The following is a 24,722-nucleotide window of genomic DNA, read 5'->3' as shown; positions in this document are numbered from 1 at the left end:
ATGAGTACCCCAGATCCTCATCCCAGAGGTGATGGCATGATCCATCCCCAGGTGCCCTGGGGTGTACCTTCAACTCATTTTTCTCTAATGAAGGGTAAGTAGACAGCACTTTCCTGCATTTTATTTATTTATTTTAGAATCTGAGTGTCTTTCTATGGAATTTACGAACGCACCACAACTTGTCTGGCCATAACATTCTTGGCACATGAAACACTCCTGTAAAACCTGAGTAGGTGCCATACCATTGTCCAGATAATAATGGTTGGGAGTGAAGACCCCTCGCAGGCTGCCCTGGTCCCAATCCTTGCTCTTTGGATGACTGATTGTTTGACACTGGTTGAGTTATTTAATGTAGATCCCTTTCTTCGTTTTAGAAATGTGTAAATTACAAAAGTATCTACCTACCGAGTTCGGGTGAAAATTCAGTCAGTCACTATTTGAAAGTGCTAAGAGCAGGGACAGGTGCCTAAGAATGTGCTGTACATGGCAGCTGCCACTGATGTCATTCTTACTTATTATCATCACCATCTTCTTCGTCACGTACAAGTGTTTCATATTGGAATGATCAAGGCAGGGAACTTATTTTTTAGTCTTTTTATTTTATTTTGATGGGCAGATGTATTTTTTAGATGCTTGTGGGAATTTTTAGTGAGTCTTGTGTTTAAAAAAATATCACTCGTCCATGGTAAGCTTGAGTCTTATCATTGATCTCATCTGGAACCCACTATCTTCTTCATAGTCTGCTAACTCAGGTCTTCATTTCAGAAAAGTTTTCTACAATTATGTCTTTGATTACTGTTCAGTGCTACGTGTCTGATGTCTTTCTCCCTAAATACTGGCAATGCTTAGCCTTGGTGTCCATTCTTCCATTCTTTGTAATGTTCTCCTTCTTATTATTATTCAGTTTCTTTGTTGCTTCTCCTATACCTCTTGTTTTTAGGAAGGATTATTAAATAATTTTCTTCCCAGTTAAATAAGATATCAAATGTTTTTGACCATTGGCTGTGTATCAGGCAAGGACATAAAAACTTGTTCCTGTGGGCACCTATGGTGGACTGGATACTGTCTGTTTTTAATCTAGGGGACCATGAGGAGTCAAGGCTACTCCTGGGACCTCCCAGTCAGGATAGAGCCAATGTGGGCCAATAACAGAGTTCAGAGGTGCTTACAACATGAATCATAAACCAATCTTATCTTCTATTCTCAAGGTAAAAACATTGAGAAGTACAAATGGGTGGCTTTTATCTCTATGGACCACCAGGGTTACATATCTGGTAAGGCCAGGACCCTGGGCCTGCTGAGTTTCCATTCATCTTTGGATCCTCCAGCCATTTTTAAATGAAGCAGCACTACTTACAAACCCGTAGACAATCTAATCCGAGTGGTGCTTTGGAACACCTTTGTGCCTAGACCTATGGTCTATGCAACTAAGAAGTTATGCAGCAGATTTGGAAAACAACCAGTATGGTTCAGTTAAAGGTGCAAGGAAAGCTGGTCCATGTGTGATAAGTAGCATTTGCAAGAGAATGGAAGGGAACATGGCGGACATGTGTGTCTGTTATGTGCCCATGTTGGCAGGTGGATTGGGGTGGGGTGTTCCTGAGGACATCTGTGACTCAGGAAGTTGAAATGCAATTAAGGAGGCAGCCAGGTGATGGGAAGGGGCATTGGGAAGTGTTGGAGACCCCGTCATCCTCACCTGAACCGTGTCAAGACCCACTTCACATCTTAGAAACACACAGTTTTTCTCAAATGTTTCATTTCTGACAGGAGCAGACAACACACACACACACACACACACACACACACACACACACACACACACACACACACACACCCCGCTCGATCATGGGCTATTTGAAGCACTTTTGCTCTCTGTGGGAATTTCTGGGAGTCAAACTGTTACAAGTACTCACAGCAGGGAAAAGAAAGACAGAATTGGTCTGGAGATTGCTGCCTGAGGATGAGGCTGAATCACATTAAGAGGTCACCTCACCGTCTACACGTGGAAGGAGAGCTCTGGCAGCTCATGGACAGCTGCTGCCCAGGTCCTGTGGTCCGCTCATGAGGTCCTTGTCCTCACTGTGCTTTGATGTCTGACTAGAAGGAACAGAGGCCATCTCTCAGCTCAGGTTGCAGCTTCCTAGAAGCAAATCTGCCCCCCTCTTGATTTTTTTTTTCCAAATTTTGTGAGCAGAGATGCTATCAGGTGTCCAAGAGTGACTCCAGGCTTTGCACAGTCGACTGGGCAGGGGTCAGGGAAAGAGAGGGCTTGGTTGTGTCTTGTGTGAAAAGACTCACGGATGAGAACTGTCATGTGCCTGCCCAACCTGTTTTTAGGAAACTATCAGGGCTTCAAGATCTGAGTGAGGGTGTCAATAGAATTACTTGATTAGAAGTTAATGATACAAGGTTGGAGGTTCATTTCTACCAAATTTTCTGAGGCTCAGTTCTGACTAGTATTTAGTGGTATTCTTCCCAGCCTCTGGGTCACGGATATTTCCTTCTGTTCTTGGCATAGACCCAGCAGGGGTCTCTCGTCCTCTAAATTGGATTTTATGGCCATGTATCATTCACTGCATTATCTTGTATGAGGAGGATCCATATAAATAAACATGATTTTCTATGAATTTTCAAGATCATGCTGCTTAATAATATATATGTTCTGTGTCTTACTCCTGCTTCTGTCTCTATGGACCACCGGTCCATGTGTGTGGCTAAGAATGCCAACTGTACACCAACCCACCACTGAAAGGAAAAGATCAAAACAAAGCAATAATAATCTGATGACTTCTTGGTGCCAGAAACAGAGATGTGATAATGAACATACAAAATCTATCCTGGAGGGGACAGAGGGTGAGAGAACCACGGCGATTAGTCTCCATGACCAATCTACATGTTGAACTTGTGAACCTGCAAGCATTGGAGATGGGACATTTATACACTCATGGAGATGTTTGTTGTTATACTTGACTTACCATTAGAAACACGTGAGAAGAGACAACATCTGGAAGGATAAATACCTTATTATTTTTCTGATGATCAGAAATGGAAAACACGATATCTGAAGTAGAAGAACAGAAAACCACGGTGAACAGTCAACGGAAGAGGGCTTAATGTAACCACTTGCTGGGCCCCCAAAGCATTAAAGTCTGCTGCTTTTAATTCTGTCGAGGGCCAGTGTGTGAATTATTATATTAAGGAATTAGGCAGAGCTACAGAATATCACCCTGGGGGCCTCCTTGGAGACTGATGGAAACTCTAGAGACTTGATATTGGCGATCAAAGGGTCTATATATTTAAAATGCACAAAGGATGAGCCTAGAAATTATCTGCCTGCCAACTTAACCTCTCTACCTGGAACAAATTATCCAAAAATCAATTTGCAAACACCTTTGAGATAACAAGGTCTTGAGGAATAACCCCCATGGCTTTGTAAAGAAAAGCATCTAGCTTGACTAATCTGCGCATTTCCTTCTCTGACCAAAAGACAGGCTACCATAGAGGCAATCTGAAGTTGTCCCTTAAGATTTGCTTCAAGTCACAGTGAGAAAATATTGTCCACCCCTGTTTCACAGAAAATTATTCTGTTTCTGAAGAGTCTTCGCTGCTAGGTAATTAATTAGAAGAGAAATGCTGAGTGAGGCTCTATCCCAAAGCACACACCCCAGTTCCAAACTAGAACTCATACTTCCCTTCACCCATATGAGTAGCCCAGAGCCTTTCCGGGACTCACATGTCCTTGAATACATCTGCATTGCACTCCATCCCTAAGTACCTCCTCAACCCCACCTTTTTATTTTACTGTAGGAATCACTGGCTCATTCATGTCCCTTGATAGATAACCCCATTCCTGGCCTTTGGTCCTAAGAAAAGATCAGACAACAAGGACTGCCATCATTTGCACAGAGATGTTCATTACAACATCATTTATAACAGCAAAACTTCAGAATGACTCACAGGTCCAACAATGGGAACATCATTAGTGTGATGACCCGATGGATCATTCTGTAGCTATCAAAGACAGTGAGAGCAAAGTCCATGTAACGTATAAACCAAGTCCTCAGGATGTTATAAATGAAGGAAGAGAAACAACTCTGCATTGGATCTCTGAGTTATTATAGCCACATTAAAATTATAAGTATATGAATAAAAATTGGAATGAACAGAGAGAAATTAAAATGCCTGCTATATTGGCTGGTGGGGAAGAGGGCTATTTCTTCTTTCATTTTCTTTATTATTATTCACTGCTTTTTGTTAAGAATAACAATCACCCAGTTTGCCGTTAAATAGGGATATCGAGAGCCAAACAGCCTTCCAAGGGGAGAGCCCATCTGGGAAGGCATGCAGAGGTTGGTTTCTTCCTGTCTTATCTGTTTCTTGACCTTGGTTAGATGACCTGTTTGCTTGGGTTTCCCAGATTTTCACCCATCCAAAGAGAGACAATTAACATTGCCTAAAAAAGTAAATGAAATAATACGTGTGAAATTTCCTGGTCTCTAAAAATTTCAAAAGAACTAGGTACAGTCCCCATGCCTATAATCTCAGGTACTGGGGAGGCTGAGGCAGGAGGATCCCAAGTTTGAGGCCAGCCTGGGCAACACAACAAGACCCTGTCTCAAAATGAAAAATTTAAAAAATGGGCTGGGGATGTAACTCCGTGGAAAATGCCCTTGGTTTCAATGCCCACTATCCACTCCACACACACACACACACACTTATGTGCACACACGAATAAGCACATAAGAAGTACTTCCTTTCTGCAGCTCTGCCAATAGGGCACCATAAATACTGTTGAAATTCTGGCATGTTTAGCTGACAATATGGAACTTAATGGAAGGGAGGTAGCAATGCAGAGCAGGTAATTCAGCAGGACTTTTCCTTTGACCTTGGATTCCTACTGGGTCCACTATGGCCAAGGGCTCTTTCTCTGCTGGATGGAACCTGCCAGAGTGTGGAAGCAGCTGAATTCCTGTTAGGCCACCCTCCTTATTCTACCTAGGCTCATATCACGCTCCAGGGAGGACTTCTACTGACAATCTATGTGTTTGGATGTCAAAAGGCTTATAAACTACAGATTCCCTCAAATTTTGTGCCAAACCTCACTTTATAGTAGAGGCAATTTCACTTGAGGATAGGAAGCAGAGGATTCCTCCTGGTGCCCTTGCTGTAGGCTGGAGAAACCATGTCCCACACTGTCCTTTCCTTTTTTCTTTCAATGAAGGAGATATGGTAGGAGTTGACCATAGATTCTGAACAAATGTCGACTTGGGTTATATTGACAGAAACCTAAAATCTAAAGCAGGAGAGGAATGGGTCCCAAAGGGTCATAGGACTGTTTTCCACGGCTGTGCCTGGACTCTGTCCCTCCCCATGACCTGCTCATCTGTAAACCACAGGGGCTGAAAGTCCTGTGTTGATGCTTGTCTTGCAGAGCCTCCCACCCCCATCGCCCCTCCAGAGCTGCTGGCTGTGGGGGCCACCTACCTGTGGATCAAGCCCAACGCCAACTCCATCATCGGGGACGGCCCTATCATCCTGAAGGAGGTGGAGTACCGCACGACCACGGGCACCTGGGCCGAGACCCACATAGTCGACTCTCCCAACTACAAGCTGTGGCACCTGGACCCCGACGTGGAGTACGAGATCCGGGTGCTGCTCACACGGCCCGGCGAGGGTGGCACGGGACCGCCGGGGCCTCCCCTCACCACCAGGACCAAATGTGCCGGTAAGCACCGCCTCCTCCTTCTTGGATCCATTGTGGGCCGCTGGGCTGTCGGGTTCCCGGTCCTCCTCTGGCCCAGGTGATTTGGGTGTGAGTGTGCTTACGCTGCGGAGAGAGAGAGTCAAGGTCTGGGTGTGGCCTTGGAGGGCCTCTGGCTCTGGAGTGTGATTCTAACCAAGAACCTCATGACTCGCTGTGTCATGGAGAATTCCTGGTTCTGGCAGCGATTCTGATGGGCCCCTGACTCTGCTGTGTGGCTCTGGGAACCCCTGATGTCATTCGTAGTTTGAGGCTTTCTGGTGGTGACCATGCCTCTCCGGGCTCCCAGCCCTACTTCTCTGAAGGTTCTTGGCTCTGACTCTCTGAGGGCTTCTGGTTCTTACTGTGTCCCTTGAAGGCCTCATTTAGACTCTATCCCCGTGGCCTTCCGATTGATTCTGGTTGCATTGTCTAGCATGTGTCTGATGTCAACTTTGTCCTTGAAGACCCCTGGCTGGGCCTGTGACCCTGGGATTTGGTCATTTCACTGTTGGCTCGTAGTATACTTTTGAGTTTTGTCTCTGAGGAGCTCCTGGTGCCAACTCTGTCCTCAGTGCCTCCTGGTTCTGGTGGTGTCTCAAAGTTGATTCTGGAGCTGCCCGAGTCCCTAAGAGTTTTCTGATTCTGGATCCTCTGAGGCTCCTGGCTCCCAGTGAAGTCTAGGTTGGGGCTGTTTTTCGAAGGCCCGTCTGGATGCTACTCTATCTCCTTGGGCTTCTGGAGCTGTTTCACTCAAGTTTCTGGATGTTGCTAAAGAATCTTCTACCTGGGGCTATATGTGGGAGGGCCCTTTGGATTCAGTGGATTCCGTTGTATTTGTGAGGCCTCGTGGCTTTGATGGTATTTTTAATAAGGCACTCTTGACTGGGACTGCATCCCTAAGATGTTCTTGGCTTTGAATGCAATTCAAGAAATTAGAAGAAGTCGATGTAGTTGTTTTGTTTTTCTTTCAAATCATATTATTATCTATTTTTTTTCAATCTAAGTAACCATTCATCCATGAAGGAATCAATGCTCAGTATCTTAAAACTTTTTGTCCAATGTCATAGAGTTGGCCAATGTCATAGTCAGGATTTGCACTCAGGTTTTCTGACACTAACCCCCTTGATCTCTGGTTGCATCAAGATGAACAGAGAGGTAGATGACGTGGGCATGGTGCACAGAGCCAGGTGCTGCACTGTGGGGAGGGGCTGTTCAGGAAAGAAGGCAGCATTGACTTCCAAGGGAAAAGGGGTCACTGATGGAATTCTGGGGTGCAGGGAGTGAAGGGTCCATCAGAAGAGAGACATGGAACAAAAAGCAAAGTATTTCAGTTCTGCTATAAGGTGACACGTTATAGCAGTGCTAAAAATCACTGTTCTGTGCCCCATACTACGATGAATACCATATAACTATGAGGAAAAAAAATAATGGGATTAGGAGCACCTCATACTTCATCAGTGCCACAAAAAGAGAGGAAGCTATTAAAAATGGCGGCACAAGTTTACACGTGTCGAATGGCTAAGAAGTACATGAGTACCACGATACATATGGTAGATGACCTTGAGAACTTCAGATGTTCACTTGTGAGGGTGCAAGTCAGAGGGCTGCAGGCTGTGAGATACTGTGAAGTGCTAGCAGGATGGCCCTCTGAGGCTGGTGGAAGAGTATACACCAGATACTGACCGTTGTGGCTCACAGCACACCTGGTGAACTCATGGAACAGGCGGGTGTTAGGGGTGTGTGTGTGTGCGTTTGTTTTGTGCATCTCATTTTGTCTGGATGCAGTTTTGTACTTCACTGATGTTTTTTGCATACAAAATTATCCAGAAGAAAACTTATAATTTGCATTAAGTTTAAACAGCTCCCTGATAGAGCAGGTGTTTTAGAACAAATTTGAGTTTTCAACTGTTTTGGAAATAAATTTGCATGTTCTAGCAGAATTAACTGGAACCATCCCTAAATATCTCAGAAGTATATCTTGTAGCATGTAAGCCAAGGGAAGTGAGTATTTCCATCTCTTGGAAATATTGCTTTGAACGTTATTGAAGCACTATGATGAACAGAGATGCCATTTTTTTAAATTATTTTCAAAACTGGCCTTTGGTAAAATTCCTCATTGAAACCTGATTATGAAACTCACTACTTTAAAAGGACATAAGGGTATGTTATTAAACCAGATAATACCTTATCTCAGTTTTGCAATGCATTCGTCATCCATAAAAATAATTGATTTGATCCTACTGATGAGACTACTCTCTTTCCATGGGGTAAATGTAAGAGTTGTCAGGGGTTTTGATCTTTATAAATGATATTCAAAGTACTTTATCAGTCCCCATGGACTTATTTGCTGATGATCATATAATACATTTGGAAATTCAATTGCAAGATGATCATCTCAATAAAAATTTACAATCTATTGCAAACAGTTGCCACAACTGTATAATGGATTTTGCATGTGGAAAACACAATGATATGACTATCACTATAAAAATTATGACTTGGAATGCTATTTTTGATATTATATTTCAAGAAATGCTGGTGTTTAAGTAAGTTACAGCTAAAATCTTGAATAACCCACATTCTACAAAGTGTGTCATCAAGAAACTAATATCATTTCTCTCATTGCCTCTGATGGTAGAATGTTCTTTGCTTCGTAATTAATTTTTAAGAGAATGCCGGGATTGCTATCTATCCATTTGTGGATGCTCTTTATTGGCATTGGTAGTCTGAGTTTTCTCTCCTTCCCCTATTCTATTATTAATCACACTGAAAATGTACTCATTATTTTACAAAACCAGAAAATGAGAGAGTGTGGAATGTGGGAGGTATCATTTCTGCCCAGAGGAATTTACAGGCTGGGCTAAGATTCCAACCAAACAGCAAAAGAAGTAAAACATAAACCTGAAGTTGTGTGTCGAAATAGCACACTTCATGGAAGAAGACAGGGTCAGCATCAAATAGCAGTGCTCTCAGAATAATGCAGAGCAGTGTGATTCTCAAAGTGTGGTCCCTGGACTAGCATCATCAGTGTGACCAGAAATTAAATGTTTGTCTTCCCCCCAAATTGATACATGTTGAAACCGAATCCTCAGTGTGCTGGGCAGGAGGTGGAGGATTTGGAAGGTAATGATGATGTCACAAGTCTTGTAATAGAGACTCCAGAGAGCTCCTTTGCTCCTTTGCTGTGTAAGGACACAGCAAGGAGATGGTTCTGCGAACCAGGAACTGGGCCTTGACCAGATACCTGATTTGGTGACACCTTGATATTTGTACTTTCCAGTCTCTAGGGCTATAAGAAAATAAATTCTGTTGTTTATCAGCTACCTACCTTATGATATTCTGCTATAGCCACTCAAACGAATTAAGACAAATATCACCCGGAGAATTATTATAAATGAAAATACTCTGAACCAGTTTCTTGACCCAGTGAATCAGAAATGCTGGAGTTTGGCCTGGGAGTCTGTGCTTTGAGGAGCCCCCTGACCGATGCGGATGCACAGCCAAATGGAAGAATCGCTGATATGCAGTGACCCCTGACCTGGCCCCTCTATAAATGCCCTTTATGTAATGTGATCCTTAAGGCGGCTCTGAGAGGTAGATGTCGGGGGATTTATATTCAGAGTTATGAGATCAAGGTCACAGTTCATGTAACTTCTTAGAGGTAAGTCTTTTGGAACTCTCACCCTGTGTTTGATTTATTTATTTTTTATTTATATATGACAGCGGAATGCATTGCAATTCTTATTACACATAGACAGCACAATTTTTCATATCTCTGGCTGTATACAAAGTATATTCACACCAGTTCGTGTCTTCACACCTGTACTTTGGATAATAATGACCATCACGTTCCACCGTTATTTATCACTGCATGCCCCCTCCCTTCCCCTCCAACCCCTCTGCCCTATCTAGAGTTCCTCTGTTCCACCCATGCTCCCTCTCCCTATCCCACTATGAATCAGCTTCCTTATATCAGAGAAAACATTTGGAATGTGTTTTTTGGGGATTAGCCAACTTCACTTAGCATGATTTTCTCTAACTCCTGTGGTTTGATGGAGTTTTGGGCCGTGGGGACCTCCTCTCCTCCCAAGTGTCTTCTTGAAGGTGGGGTTGGGTAGTCACCGTGGAGACCAGCTAGAATGAATGGCTCCCTCAGTTCTTTTCATCAAACACTTACTGAGTCCATTCTGTGTGCTGAACTCTGTTCTAGTCCTGGGTGGCAGAGGCTGGCTTAGTAAGCACCTGCTAGGAGCCGGCAGAGGCTCGGCAGCAGGAAGTCACAGGCTCAAGTGCATCTCAGTTCACCAAGGCAGGTAGGCATGCGTTCTGGTTCTACCAGGACCAAGGAGTCACTGACAAGGTACCTCCTCAGGGCACTAGGAGCAGAGTCAGCTCCTTGAGCAAGCGGATTGTCAAGGGTTTGGCTTCAGAGCATCCCAGACCAAAAGGTTGGAGTTTGGAGCAAGACTCCTAGCCCGTTACACTGGAACCTAGACAGACCCTCATGTGGGAATCCAGGAATGTGACGATGGGGAAAGGGAGTCTAAAGTGACATGCCAGGCTTCTGGTTCAGATGACTGAGAGGTGAGTGGCAGTACCATTTCCTGAGATGGAAAACACAAAAGATGGGCAGAGGAGTAGTCTGAGCTGTAATATGTTGTGCTGGAGGTGAAGGTGAGTATCAGGTAAGGGGGACCCAGAGAGGGACTAGGTGACTGCCTCCTCTTCCATGAGAACCTCCTGATTTCACCTGGACTTTAGGATCAGAGCTACATCTTCATACTAATGAAAGTGATCTAATTCCCAGTCTCTATGTCGTTCCCTTGAAATGCTTCATTCATTTTGATGGTGGTGTTCATCATTTGGTTCCTTGTTCTCATTCTAATCATTCATCATCTTTTCTGGAAATGCAGGCCTTGGGGAAAAGGCAATCATGTGTATCCAAGTGCTTTGAAAAGCTCAAAATGCTCTTTAGATGCCTCTAATGAAACAGATCATTATTTCTTGCTGTTGTTGTTATGGAAGTTATGATTATGAATTGCTATATGAAAACAAGGAGTCCAGTTCTCAGGACTGATTGGCACCTCAAAAGGAGACCAGATTCTTTTGTTATTCTTCCCTATCTGATGGGAAGTCCCATTTCAGGACACGATACTCATATTGTAGTCTGGACTCTCAGAGGTGTTCTCCTCTAGAACATTGGATGGTTTCCTCTAGCACATCCTCACAGCAGACATCCAGCGGGTGATAGGAACTGGGTCCAGGAGAGCTGAGGGGTGTCCATCTCTGCCTCTGATAGTCCATTCACAATCTCTGAGGCAGCCCATTCTGCTCGTGGGTTGTTGTTGTTGTATTCTCTATCCTTTGTCAATGTGGTTATGAATTTTGGGATGAGGTCATATATGGACACTATCCTTTAGGTTCAAAAGAAGAAGGACAGCAGGCAGGCTGCTAGAACTAACTATCTGGAGTCCACAGAAGAACCAAGGGCAGTGACCTTGAAAATGGTTGCCAAGGTCAGAAACTGGGGAAAGCGAGTGAGATGATGAAAGACATAGACACTGTGATTCAACTTGGCCTTCCATCTCTTCTGTTAAGTATCACTTTCAATAGTCTGGACACCTGTGTACTGATGTCTTAAAATTATCATCTGACATCAGACAGAGATAACTTCCTCATTGTTGCCTCAGATCTGCATCTATGGAGCACCCATGTATAGGTCCTGATTTTGCTTCCTGGAAATATTCCTTCTCATTAAAAAAAAAAAGAAGAAGAAAAAGAAAAAAGATCTTCAGCAACCTAAAGTGTCTCTCTTCTGACCTGGAAATCTCTTTGCTTTCTCCCCCAAAGCCCTTCTTGAACGAGTCCCCAGGTAGCTCTCTTCACATCACTATGGGATCACAAATCAGCAACACCACAAACCAAGTGATTGTACATCTCTCATGTGATTGCTTGCTCCTGGGAATCAAAGACCCCGTTGCTTGAGAGCCCACTTCATTGTCGTCTTGAAGAATGCCAATTCTCCAAGTGAAAGTGTCTTTGTGCAGCCAGAGATGCCACGTCCATTGCTGATTCAGGGGACTCTCTATTCCCTTCACCTGAGGGTTGATTGCATGTTATATTTTATTTACATATTTATGGATTTCTACTTGAAGTGATATGTGTCTAGCTCTCTCTTTTTTTTTCTCCAGAGGGATAAAAAGAAGGAATTCAAATTGCTGAGCTCAATGAAGTGAGAGTCATCATTAAAATTTAGTGAAAAGGATATGGGTTTTAGAGCCACAGAGAATCTAGTTTTTATTTCAAGCTGGGTATTTGCTAACTGTATGATCTGGGATATTTACTTCACCTTTCTGTGCCTCGGTTTCTTTTATTCCATTGAAGGGAGATTATATTGCCTCTTGTCTGTTGGGAGGCTTTGATAAGGCAAGTTGCATGCCTAATAGAGAACTCAGAACCCAGAAACTCTTTAGTGCACATTATTTAGAAATAAATCTCAGGCCTGGGAAGACGGTGTCAGAACCTAGGCTGATTTCCTTCACTGTGGTGTGATGCACCGTCTTATAAGAAGAATTTCTCTGGTTGCCACTCTATTCATTTTTTCCAAACAGAGATGGTTTAGCACAGAAGCTCTGATCACTGAAGGAGGAGTGGGATATTTGTGGCTGTTTGGGTATCCTGTAGTCCTCAATATGTAGCTATAATAGTACCTGATGTTGGGGGTGGGGGAGTGGGAAGGATGGGATGATACCAGCTCTTAATTCTGTTTTTAGTCCCTAGTAAAAGAGAAAAGCATGTTATGCATACCCTTCTCTTCTGGAAAGTCAAGATGTGTGAGAATGAGACTTGTATGTCTGGAGCAAACAGGGAGTGAAAGTAAGTCCTGACCCTCTGCAATGCACGTGACTCTCAAGTGCTCATGCTACTATCCTGCCAATAAGGAAGTCTTCATATTCTCTGATGGGCCAATGGGGTCTGCATGCAAGTGTCTTTCAGTCTAGGGTGTAGTTCTGTGAAAGAGCAGAGGAAGAGAAAGGCAGGAATAATTAAAAGTCTGCAAAACAGAACAAGATCATGAGTCTGGTGAGAATTTTTCCCCATTTCTCTAAGCTTAGGCTGCATCTTTAAAATGAGGGTAACATAACCTGGCTTAACTCTCAGGACTTGGAATTAGAAGTAAATGGAACTTCCTTATTGATAGGATAGTAGCATGAGCACAGATATCCAGCTCTGCCCTGCCATAATCCCAGTGAAATTCATAAATCTTAAGAAAGCATGGCAAGATTATCCAGTAAAAATAAAATCACTATCCTATTCCGAATCAAAGAAATAAAATCAATGGTTTCTACTGAGAAATCTTCAAGATCCTGAGAAACCAGAGAGGGAGGGGTTTCCCCTGCATGCCACTCCATGCTCAGAGAGCCATTGCCACTCATGCAATGCAGGTGAGCCCCTTCTGAAGGTGGCTGCAGAAGGTGGGTATGACCACCACTTGGTCAAAAGAGATGGAGCAGGGGCACTGGCTGTTTGTGTGTCCTGCTGCCCTCCCGCCTTCTCTGCTGCTTCTGACCTTCTTTCTTCCCCTGGAGTATAGGAGCATGGGGAAAAGATAAGGGGTGAGGGAGGAAGCTTGCTCTTACCCTGCTCAGTTCTGGGAGCCTTTGTGTTACCCATGAAATGTCTGCAGCACCTGTTGGAGCTGAGGTGACCCTCTCCTCTTCTTGCCGACTCTCTCTTCCCCAATCACACACACAATGTCTTCATGTGCTTAGTTTGTAGCCTCTTCCTTTGGTTTATTAAAGAAGAGGATAAAAGGAAAAGCTCTCTCCCCTTAAGCCTATGATTCACAGCCTCAGAGACATCCTCCAACCCATGCCATCTCCTCAGTGTATGAGCTGATTGAGGTGTTGGGTGGGAAGAAAGAGGGTCCAGTTGGGCCCCTCTTCACCACCATTGGGAAGAACAATTGGAAGCCCCTTAGCATTTCTCAGTAGTAGGTGGCAGAACTTGCTGGTGTTTTACCTGATTACGTAGCCATAGGTAATATTGCAAAGCAACAAGAAAAGTCCTATTAAATGTCCTCCTACTATGTTAGATTTTTCTGCCATTGTCCTTAGAGAGCTGGAGGTAAATTGCAAGAGCAAGATAGCAAATAATCCCCAATCTCTCTTAACCTTGAAGGATGAGACTTGAAGAAAAAGTGAACCCCAAAGAGTCATTAATGTCAACAAAATCAACATTGCTGGGGCTGGGACTGTAGTTCATTGGTAGAGCACCTGCCTCTCACGTGTAAGGCGCTGGGTTCGATCCTCAGCACCACATAAAAATTAATATATTTTAAAAAAATCAATGTTGCTTACTTATCAAGCTAACTGGATTTTTAAAAAAACCCAAATATATCATAATAAGAGATCAACCACTCCTATAGCTATGAAAAGCTTGAAATGGCAAATTGGAGAGAAGGGATGATAGTAGAAGTGAAAACAGCAGCCAGCCACAAGTGACTACCTTCTACAAGGCTTATCATTTTAAACTGTTGGTATATTACTTGTAGTTCTTGTGGCAACCTTGTGGGTTGGTGATAATGTCCTCCATTGACTGTCTGGGAGGTAGGTGAGTTGGCCAAGGCTATACACTTGCTCAAGTGGCCCAGCTGCAACTAGAACTCCCAATTAAATAGCAATAAAGTTTGTTCGCTTTCTTATGTGAACCCTGGAAATCAGAATCATTATCAAAGCATAGCACACCGTGACCAAGTGGGGTTTATCCCAGGAATGCACTGATGAAAAATCTTGAATATTAGAAAAAACTATTGGTATAAAGCCTCATAACAGTAGGTCAAAGGATAAAAACCATCTGATCCTCTCAAGAGAGGCTGAAAAGTAATTTTAAAAAATTCAACCTTCATTACTGATCAGAATTCTTAGTAAGCCAGGAATGGAAAGTCACTTGCTTATTTCAAGCAGAAAATGTTCTTATAGCCGCAAAGCCTAGGAGAATAAACCAACCAAAAAAAAGAAAAAAAGAAAAGAAAAAGCTATTAGAACTGCTAACAGATTTCAGTATTGTGGGCAGACACAAAGCAAATAAACAAAAATCAATAGTCATATGCCAGTAATAACCATTATAAAAATATAATAAAATGTATCATATTCCCAAATTCAATTAAAATATAAATACTTAGGAGTAAACTAAGAAATGTGCAGAATCTATGTGGGAAATACCCACACCTACAAAATTTTATTGAGGACAATAAAACAAGACTAGAATAAATGGAGCGATATATCATGTTGTTGGATTAGCAAATTTAATACTGCGAAGGTATCAATTCTCCCCAAATTAATTTATGGGCTTAATATAATTGCAATCAAAATCCTAATAGGATTCTTTTTGGAACTTGACAAAATGATTTAAAAATTGATCTGAAAGAAAATACAGGGGAAAATAGTCGAGACCACTTAGAAAAAGTGGTGAGAGCTGGTTGCAATGATGCACATCTATAATCCCACCGACCGGGGAGGCAGGGGCAGGAGGATCAAAAGTTCGAGGCCAACCTTAGCAACATAGTGAGGGCCTTAGTAAGACCGTGTCTCAAAATAAAAAATAAAAAGGGCTGGGAATGCGGCTCAGTGGAAAAGTTCCCCTGAGTTAAATCTCCAGAACCACCCCCACCCTATGAAAAAGAAAAGAAAAAGTGGAAGAAAGGGAAGGTGTTTCTCTGCAAGATATCAACATTTATAAGCACTTCAATAATTTAAGCCCAGAAAAAAATACAGTATATGGTGAAGCTGGATTTTAAAAATAGGGGTGGAGAATTTCTTCACAAAGTACATGATTAATAAGTGGTACCATGTGCAATAATTTGGAAAAATAGGATTTGTTGCAGATAATATATCACAATATGCTAAATAAATTAAGCACCTTCAATTGAAATTAGAAAAAAAAACACAAGGATGAAGCATAAATAAAGGACATATTGTTCTTTCATTGAGAAGGACTCTTGGCTCCTCAGAAGCAAAAGCTTGTATTTTGCAAAGTTTATTATACAAAAAGAGAAAAAGAGAAGGAAAAAAATCTGTGCCCTATTAGCAATATTTAAGAAACAAATGAGTAAACTGAGTGTGGGAAAATATATGACAAAATGAGAATAAAGGGAAAGTATCCTTATACATTAAGAGCTCTAACATTAAAATGTAATTATGTTGATAGAAAAAAAATTCTGAAAGGTATAAAGAGGTAATTGCCAAACAAAATATGAATGGCTAAAAGCATGCTGAAAGTGTCCAATATCACAGATGATTGAATAAATGTGTTTTTATCTATAATCTCATCAAAGTATATTGTTTTAATGGGGGAATAATCAGCATTGACAAGGAGCAAGAAAGTAGCTATTGCAAGCTGTTCTGCCGGTGGATAAACTGGCACAGCAGATTTAGAGAACAATTTGCTAATTTTTTTCCCCTAACAAAATAATCAGAGCTCTCAAAAAGAGTTTTATACACAGAGGTCATCACTGCATTATTTATAAGGGCAAAAACTTAGAAATCACTTAAATGTGCCAACAATAGGAGAATAGTTAAGTAAATTTGGTGCATGCACACAGTGGAATTCTATGCTGATGTTACAAACCATGTCTTCATAGAATCCTAATAGAATGGGTCAATATTCAGGCTGTAAGTTAAAAAAAATCAGCTTATAAAACTGCATAGATAATTGCTGTCCCATTTTTATGAAATATAAATACACAGCCCATATGTCAGCTGGGGCCAGTGTATCAGTGAGAGCTATATAATATTGACTGAAACTCTATTTCAGATCCTGCAGGTGGAGATAACCAGAGCAGGTGGGCTCCTCTGTGGGTGGTCCTGGATTCTGGAGCCTTTCTCCATTCCTCCTGGCCACCTAATGGGTGCAGACAGGGACCTGGGCCCTTCTCACCACTCTCCCCAAACTCTGTGAACAGAAGGCTGTTTCCCCAGGCAGCACATTTCATTTGGTATTTGGTGGGACCCAGGCAAGAGGTTACATTGTATCTGATTCAGCAAAAGTCTTCTTATAGACCTGAACTTCCTTTACACAGACCACCTCTTCCTCTCCGATCCCATAGATCACCCACAGGTGCAGTGGTCTTTTTTTGGTGGTGGGGTGGGTAGGGGTACCAGGGATTGAACTCAGGGGCACTCAACCACTGAGCCACATCCCCAGCCTATTTTGTATTTTATTTAGAGACAGGGTCTCACTGAGTTGCTTGGTGCCTTTCTTTTGCTGAGGCTGGCTTTGAACTTGCCATCTTCCTGTCTCAGCTTCCCGAGCTGCTGGGATTATAGGCATGTGCCTCTGTGCCTGGTTATTGATAGAGCAGTCTTAACCAAATTTTCAGAGCAGCTGACTTTCTCCAAACTCTATTTCCAGGCTCTTCTTTACCTATATGTTGCATTGAGCTGAACACTAAGTAGGATGGGGAGATACCCTGAGGTGAAACACGTTTTCTTTTAGTGGAAACAGCCCTCTTTTATGAAATGCATGTCATCTATCTACATTCATGAGCATGTACAAATACATGCAATACCAGTTACCTGTCTCTCTGTCCATCTGTCTCCTTCTACACACATGCATACATACACACACGTATACACGTATCTATGTATATTTAGGTATTGAGATTATGGATCATTGTAAATGCTTTATCTTCATTTTGCTATACTGCATAACTTTTATACAACTTAAAAATAGTTTTCACCCTTAGAGTCAAATATAGGGACAATTTTTTTTTTATAAAGCACTATGTAAATGTGAGAGGTTGTGTTTATTGCAGTTAGTGAACCGTTAACACTTTTAAAGGTTCAGGAACAATCCCAAATTGCTAAATCCTGGGTTGCAAACCAAGCTTCAGACTCAGTGTTCAGATGGAACAAGAGATTGTCAAATGAGATGTTTGTTTACAGATTCAACTGAGTGTGAATATCCAGGTTAAATCATTAGGGTGCTGGACAGCCTAGGGCAATTTGCTTGATTTCTTGGAAACCGTTTTCCAGTCTTTTAAATGACAATGATACCGCTTACTTCTTTGGGTAGAAATAAGCATCACTATTATTAGTGAAATCTATGAATGCTTTGTGAGGCTGACTTCACTGACTCTTCCTGCAACTCTGCAACAACAGGAGGCAGGTGTGTACCATCACCGTCACTACTAAGGCCTAGAGAGTTCAGGTGCTTTGCTTGAAGTCAGGAATTAGATTCTAGTGGCTAAAACCTCCACTAACTCCAGGGTCCTGGGCTGAGCCCACCTGGCCATAGAGCTCTGATTGCCTGGTGCAATGCCCAGAACTTGGTAGGGACATTGTAAATGGGACCTCACTTTCTCTTTCCTTACCCACGCTGTCCTTGCTGACAGGCACCAAGACCCTCACTGCCGTGAGTCTAAGGGACAAAGGGCGTGCTGCCTGCTGCTTTCTCAAAGGGATCAAGAGGGCTCACCATATTGAGAGGCTGGAGTGTGGCCTCAGCCAGAATGCCAGGCCCAGAGGGTGCCTTGCCCCTTGCAGGTCCTTCCGTGAGACCGAGGTCCTGCTAACTGAGCATGAGAGTCACTGGAGCACACACCTGGCTGGATGAAGACAGGGAATGACTGACTGCACATGCCTGAAAAGAGAACAGCCAGAGTGTTGGTCAGGGTACCAAATCACACTCACCATGGACCTGACCCACAAGTCATTCCAAGGCTCTTGAACACAGGTGTGGCAGGAGCTGGCAGCAGGGGCGGGGGTCTCTGGGAATCTAGAGGCCAGTGGAGACCATCATGCACTACTTCCACGCAGAGTTCACTCTCCCGGCGAGGCTTGAATTCCTAGGAGCTTGTGACGCTTCCTGTGGACCCGGTCACTGCAGCCATGTGGGCAGCAGCTGCTTTGGCTCTTTATGTTCGTACTTGGAAAAAAGAAAATGAGAAATAATGGAAATTTGAAAACAGCTTTTGGAAAATAGGAAACAACCCACATTCCAAATGAATATGTATCTTTGCTTGTGCATATGTCCTTGCTATTATTGACCCCATTCTTATGAAGTTACGCCCTGTGTGCCACGTATAGTCCCCACCTGTCCCTCCGTGTCAGAAAGTAAATAATTCATTGGTTTCTTAAGGAGTTTCCACTTTCGCTTTAATGGCTCCATAGTGTCCCATAGAGTCAAATTACCCTAATTTGCTAAACCATTCCTCTGTGGTTGAGTATTTAGGCATTTCCAAAATGTCACCATCTTCTTGTCTTCTTAAAGCATTCGGCTTGAATGACCACATTTCAAGGAGCAAGGTATTAAAAGATAGAGACCTCATTCTATGCCTTTTGCTCCCTTTCATAGGCTGCCTTCAGTGAAATAATGCTGCTCTTTGATGGTGTGAGCAGTTTTAGTATATGCTTGCCAGAATCGTGTGCTCTTGTTTTTAGTTTTGTCCATTTCAGAGTCACAAGTGTCTTCAGCCTGCATTAACTCACTTCTGTCCATATCCCTCTCTTCTGCATTCTTCTGTACCTGGCTCACCTGTGCCAACCACTCACATCTCTTCCCCTTTCCTCATACATGCCGTGGCCTGGGCTGGGGATGTATCTCAGTGGTAGAGCAGGAGATCAGTATGTTCAGTTCTCTGGGTTTGGTCCTCAGCACCACAAACAGTAACAGCCACCCCATAGCCTGTCGCCAAGCTCTTTCCTACCTCAGGGCCTTTACCTGAGCAATCCTCTGCCCCTGTAATCCCCTCCCCATCCACACTCTGAACTAGCTAACTCACCATTATCATTTACATGCCCCTTTAAAAGTCACTGCATAGAGGACTTTATGTGACACGCTTGACCTCAGGAAATGACCTCCTTTTTAACCATTTAAAACACTGTTCACAAAACATATCCACATTTGTCATCCTCCACTTCTTTGTGTGCCCCTTGGCTTATCACACGGCCCTTCCATTAAATCACATGCAAGGACAGCACTCTTTTCTCTTCTGGTCACCAGTGCCTGGAATCATACGGGACTCCGAGGCACTCAGAAGATAAGGTGTTTAGTGTGTGCAGGTTGTGAAGATGTGCATTCACACAAGGGGAAAAGTGGAAAACTAGAAAAACACATAGAGGAAAATTAAAACAACCCAACATCATTCAGCGATTAGCAACTGTTTCCAAGTTGTTTTTTTTAGTGAGTTTGTGTCTTATGTTAGTCAATATGGGTTATTTTGGTCTTTAATAGATGGTGAGGTTTTGAGTTTGTTTTCCAAATATTGAAACCCATTATCTCAGCACCATTAGTAGAAGAAACCCATAATGAGATGCAGAAGGAGGGGGAGGAAGTCTCTTGGGGAAGAGAGAAGGGAGAAACCTTGGTTCTGATGCAAAGAAGCTTTGCAGCTCTAAGAGGGCTGGTGGACATGCAGCAGACACCCAGGGGAACTCGTTCTAGGAAGAGAGCTCCAGCCCAACCAAGTGGCCAGCCCCTGGGTTCCCAGAGCTTTTACATCCCCATATTTCCTGTGCACTTTCCAAGCACCGTCCCTATCCATCTTAGTGACCCTCAGACTAGCTCAGGAGCACAGAGGCTCCGAGGATTTACCAAAGTCTCACATCTCACAATGGCTGTGAAATCGCATCTCCTGTCCCCACAGTCTCCCCTACCCCTGCCCTCCTCTGCTACAGAAGATTTCCATGTGTCTGAATTGTGGATTAACCTGATTGTTTGGGGGAAAGGTGGGGGCCATGGGATGGAGGAGGGAGGAGCTCTGATTAATTGAATGTGTGTGTGTGTTTTTTTTATTTGAAGGTTAAGCAGCAAATCCATTTAAACTTGACCAAGACTGTTTTATGTAGGATGGTGTATGAACTAAACACAATAAAATTGAGCCCAGAGGAATATCCCCAAGAAGGAAGAAGTCAATAACGTGACCCTTAATTGCCTTTTAGAGTCGGTACTTGCACTTGACTATCTCCACACCCATCCAGAGCACTTGATCAAAGGCTTGGCGTCAAAGACATCCACAGGCCCCTCACAGGCTGTAAATGGCCACTTTCTGTCTTGAACACAGATAACTTCACACTCCCTGAGGACAGACCTCTGCATCCACTGCACTCCCTGTAGTTTGATAAATGGATGCGTGTACATCCTCACTTAGGCCTGGGTCTCAGGGTCATGTTACCTATATTATAGGGAGTTTAGGGTTCAGAAGGAATGGGCAATGGGGATGCCACTCAAGAGTATGGCACTTAATTTTGGCCATATATTTTCAAAGATATTAGATGAAAGTTATTACCTAGGAGAGTGTTGGGAATGAGACAAGCAATTGTGTGTCATGATATGAGCAGGCTGAGGTTGATGACTAGGACATTTTCTTACAAGTTATAGAAGCTTCTGCTGCCTGGAGTTGCTCAGAGTTCCACTGTACCTGGTGGAAGTCAAGACAGGTGTTCACATCTTATGGGCATTTTGTAGAAATGATGAATGAACTTATGTTTTGTTATTTTTAATTTTGGAAAATGCAAAAATACTAAAGAGGAAAGTAAAAATCATCCATAACTCCACCATTTGGAGAGAACCTCTTTCAATAATTTTTAATGGTGCTGCTATTTCTTTTATAAAAATTTATTTATTTATTCTAATTTGTTACATGACAGCAGAATGCATTTCAATTCATAGTACACATATAGAGAACATTTTTTCATGTCTCTGATAGTACACAAAGTAGATTCACACCATTCATGTCTTCATACATGCACTTAGGGTAATGATGTCCATCTCATTCCACCATCTTTCCTACCCCTCTGCACTCTCCATTTTTCTCTCTCCCCTTTGCTCTATCTAAAGTTCCTCCATTCCTCCCATGCTCCCCCCATCCCCATTATGGATCAGCATCCATATATCAGAAAAAACATTCTGATTTGATTTTGGGGGATTGGCTTACTTCTCCAGCTCCATCCATTTACCTACAAATGACATTCTTTTATTCTCTTTTAATGCTGAGTAATATTCCATTGTGTATATATATATCTCATCTATTTATCCATTTATCTATTGAAGGGCATCTAGGTTGGTTCCACAATTTAGCTATTGTGAATTGTGATGCTATAAACATTGATTGGCTGTGTCCCTGTAGTATGCTGTTTTTAAGTCCTTTGGGTATAAACTCAGGATTGGGTAGCTGGGTTAACCAATATGGAAAGCAGTATGGAGATTCCTTGGTGGTGCCATTTCTAAACATTTTAGGTATTTCCATATTGATTTTCATAGTAGTTGTACTAATTTAAATTTCTAATAGAAATTCATAAATTCATAAATGTTCCTTTTTCCCTTTTTATCACCAGCAGTTATTACTATTTATATTGATGACTGATTTCTAACTGAAATCTCAGACAAATTTGATTTGCATTTTCTGACTGCCATTTTCAAACATTTTTCATATGTTTGTTGGCCACTTGTATGTTTTCTTTGCAGAAATGTCTGTCTAGCTCATTTGCCCTTTAATGATTGGATTATTTGGGGGTTTGTGTGTGTGTGTGTATGTGTGCGTGTTCAAGTTCTTTATATATCCTGAATATTAATTATCTGTCAAATGAGCAGTTATCAAAGATTTTCTCCCATGCTCCATGCACTCCCTTGATGCTCTCAATTTTCATTGCCATGCAGAAGATTTTTAATTCGATACAATTCCATTTCTTAAATCTTGGTTATGGTTGCTGAGTTTAGGGGTCCTACTGAGAAAGTCAATGTCGGCATCTATTTGTTGAGGTGCTTTCCTTTAGCTGTTACGAAGTTTCTGGTATAATTCCTAAGTCTTTGTTTCACTTTGATTAGACTTTTGTACAGAGTGAGAGATAGGGATCTAGTTTCATTCTTCTACATATGGATAGCTACTTTTCCCAATGCCACTTCTTGAAGGCTCTTCAGTGGCTTTGTCAGGCATCGGATGACTATATCTGTGTAGGTTTGTCTTTGCATCTTCTATTCTATTCCATTGGTCTATTTTTTATGCCAACTCCAAGCTATTTTGTTTCTGGATCTCTATAGATTAATTTAAGGGTGGGTATTGTGATGTCTTCAGCCATATTTTTATTGCTCAGAATTGCTTTGACTAGTCTTGGTCTTTTATTCTTCCAAGTGAAATTCAGGACAGTTTTTTCTAATTTTGTGAAAAATGTCATTGATATTTTGATGTAAATTACATTGAATCTTTAGGTCCCTTTTAGTAGTATGGCCATTTTGACAATATTAATTCTATCCAAGAACATGAAATGTCTTCACATTTTTTAATGTCCTCATCTATTTCTTTGCTTAGTGATATACAGTTTTCTTTGCAGAGGGGTTTCATCTTCTTTTTTATTAATTTATTTATATTAATTAGTTTTATATGACAGAAGAATGCATTTTGATTCATTGTATATAATAGCAGCACAACTTTTCATTTTACAGGTTGTATATGATGTATTGTCGCATCCTATGTGCATTCATACATGTACCTACAATAATGATGTCCATATCATTCCACCATCTTTCCTGCCCCCATGTACCCACCCCACTCCTCCCTCCCCTTTGACCAAAGTGTCTCCATTTTTTTTCATTCCCCCCCACCCCCTGCATTATGGATCAGCATCCACTTATTAGAGAGAACTTTTGGCCTTTGTTTTTTTTTTTTTTAGGATTGGCTTACTTCACTTAGCATGATAATCTCCAACTCCATCCATTTACCTTAAACTGCCATGATTTTATTCTCTTTTAATGAATAATATTTCATTGTGTATATGTACCACATTTTCTTTATCCATTCATCTATTGAAGGGCATCTAGGTTGCTTTAACAGTTTAGCTATTGTGAATTGAGCTGCTATAAACATTGATGTGGCCGTCTTACTGTAGTATGCTGATTTTAAGTCCTTCTGATATAGATGGAGGAGTGGGATAGCTGGGTCAAATGGTGGTTCCATCCCAAGTTTTCTAAGGAATCTCCATACTACTTTCCAGATTGGTTGAACCAATTTGCAGTTCCACCAGCGATGCATGAATGTACCTTTCCTCCCACATCCTCACCAACACTTATTGTTGTCTGTATTCTTGATAATTGCCATCTTTACTAGTGTGAAATAAAATTTTAGAATATTTTTGATTTGCATTTCTCTAATTACTAGAGATGTTGAACATTTTTTCCTATATTTGTTGATCAAATGTGTATCTTCTGAGAATATCTGTTCAGCTCCTTAGCTCTTTATTAGTTAGGTTGTTTCTTTTTTTGGTATTACATTTTTTGAGTACTTTTAAAAAATGTGTTTTTTAAAAAAAATTGTTATATATGACAGCAGAATGTATTACAATTATATTACACATATAGAGCACAATTTTTCATATCTCTGGTTGTACACAAAGTAGATTCATACTATTCGTGTCTTCATACATGTTCTTAGGGTAATGATATCCATCTCATTCCACCATCTTTCCCATGCCCCCTCCCTTCCCCTCCCTCCCCTTTGCCCTATCTAGAGTTCATCTAATCCTCCCATGCCTCCCAACTACATTATGAATCAGCATCCTTAAATCAGAGAAAACATTTGGCATTTGTTTTTTTTTAGATTGGCTAACTTCACTTTGCATGATGTTGTCCAACTCCATCTATTTACCTGAAAATGCCATGATTTTATTCTCCTTTAATGCCAAATAATATTCCAGTGTGTGTGTGTGTGTGTGTGTGTGTGTGTGTGTGTGTGTGTATCACATTTTCTTTATCCATTCATCTACTGAAGGGCATCTAGGTGGGTGTGGGTTCCACAGTTTAGCTATTGTGAATTGTGCTGCTATAAACATTGATGTGGCTGTGTCCCTGTAGTATGCTGATTTTAAGTCCTTTGAGTATAGACTGAGGAGAGAGACAGCTGGGTCAAAATGTGTTTCCATTCCCAGTTTTCAGGAATCTCCATACTGCTTTCCATATTAGCTGCACCAATTTGCAGTCCCAC

At 41.9% G+C, this 24,722-nt stretch overlaps 1 protein-coding gene across 4 annotated transcripts in view; it reads left to right on the top strand.

Annotated features, from left to right (window-relative positions):
* The window catches only part of Ptprt (protein tyrosine phosphatase receptor type T), a 1,029,624-nt gene that overhangs the window by 434,075 nt on the left and 570,827 nt on the right, over positions 1 to 24,722 (top strand). For all 4 annotated transcript variants that reach the window (XM_078051815.1, XM_078051813.1, XM_078051814.1 and 1 more), the window contains exon 7: positions 5,435 to 5,728. In XM_078051815.1, coding sequence (XP_077907941.1) covers positions 5,435 to 5,728 — 294 coding nt within the window. The remainder of the gene's footprint in view (positions 1 to 5,434; positions 5,729 to 24,722) is intronic.

The sequence above is a fragment of the Ictidomys tridecemlineatus genome, chromosome 5 (genome assembly GCF_052094955.1).
Source record: "Ictidomys tridecemlineatus isolate mIctTri1 chromosome 5, mIctTri1.hap1, whole genome shotgun sequence".
In the NCBI taxonomy this organism is placed as follows: Eukaryota; Metazoa; Chordata; class Mammalia; order Rodentia; family Sciuridae; genus Ictidomys; species Ictidomys tridecemlineatus.
This window is presented reverse-complemented; position numbering and strand designations above follow the sequence as displayed.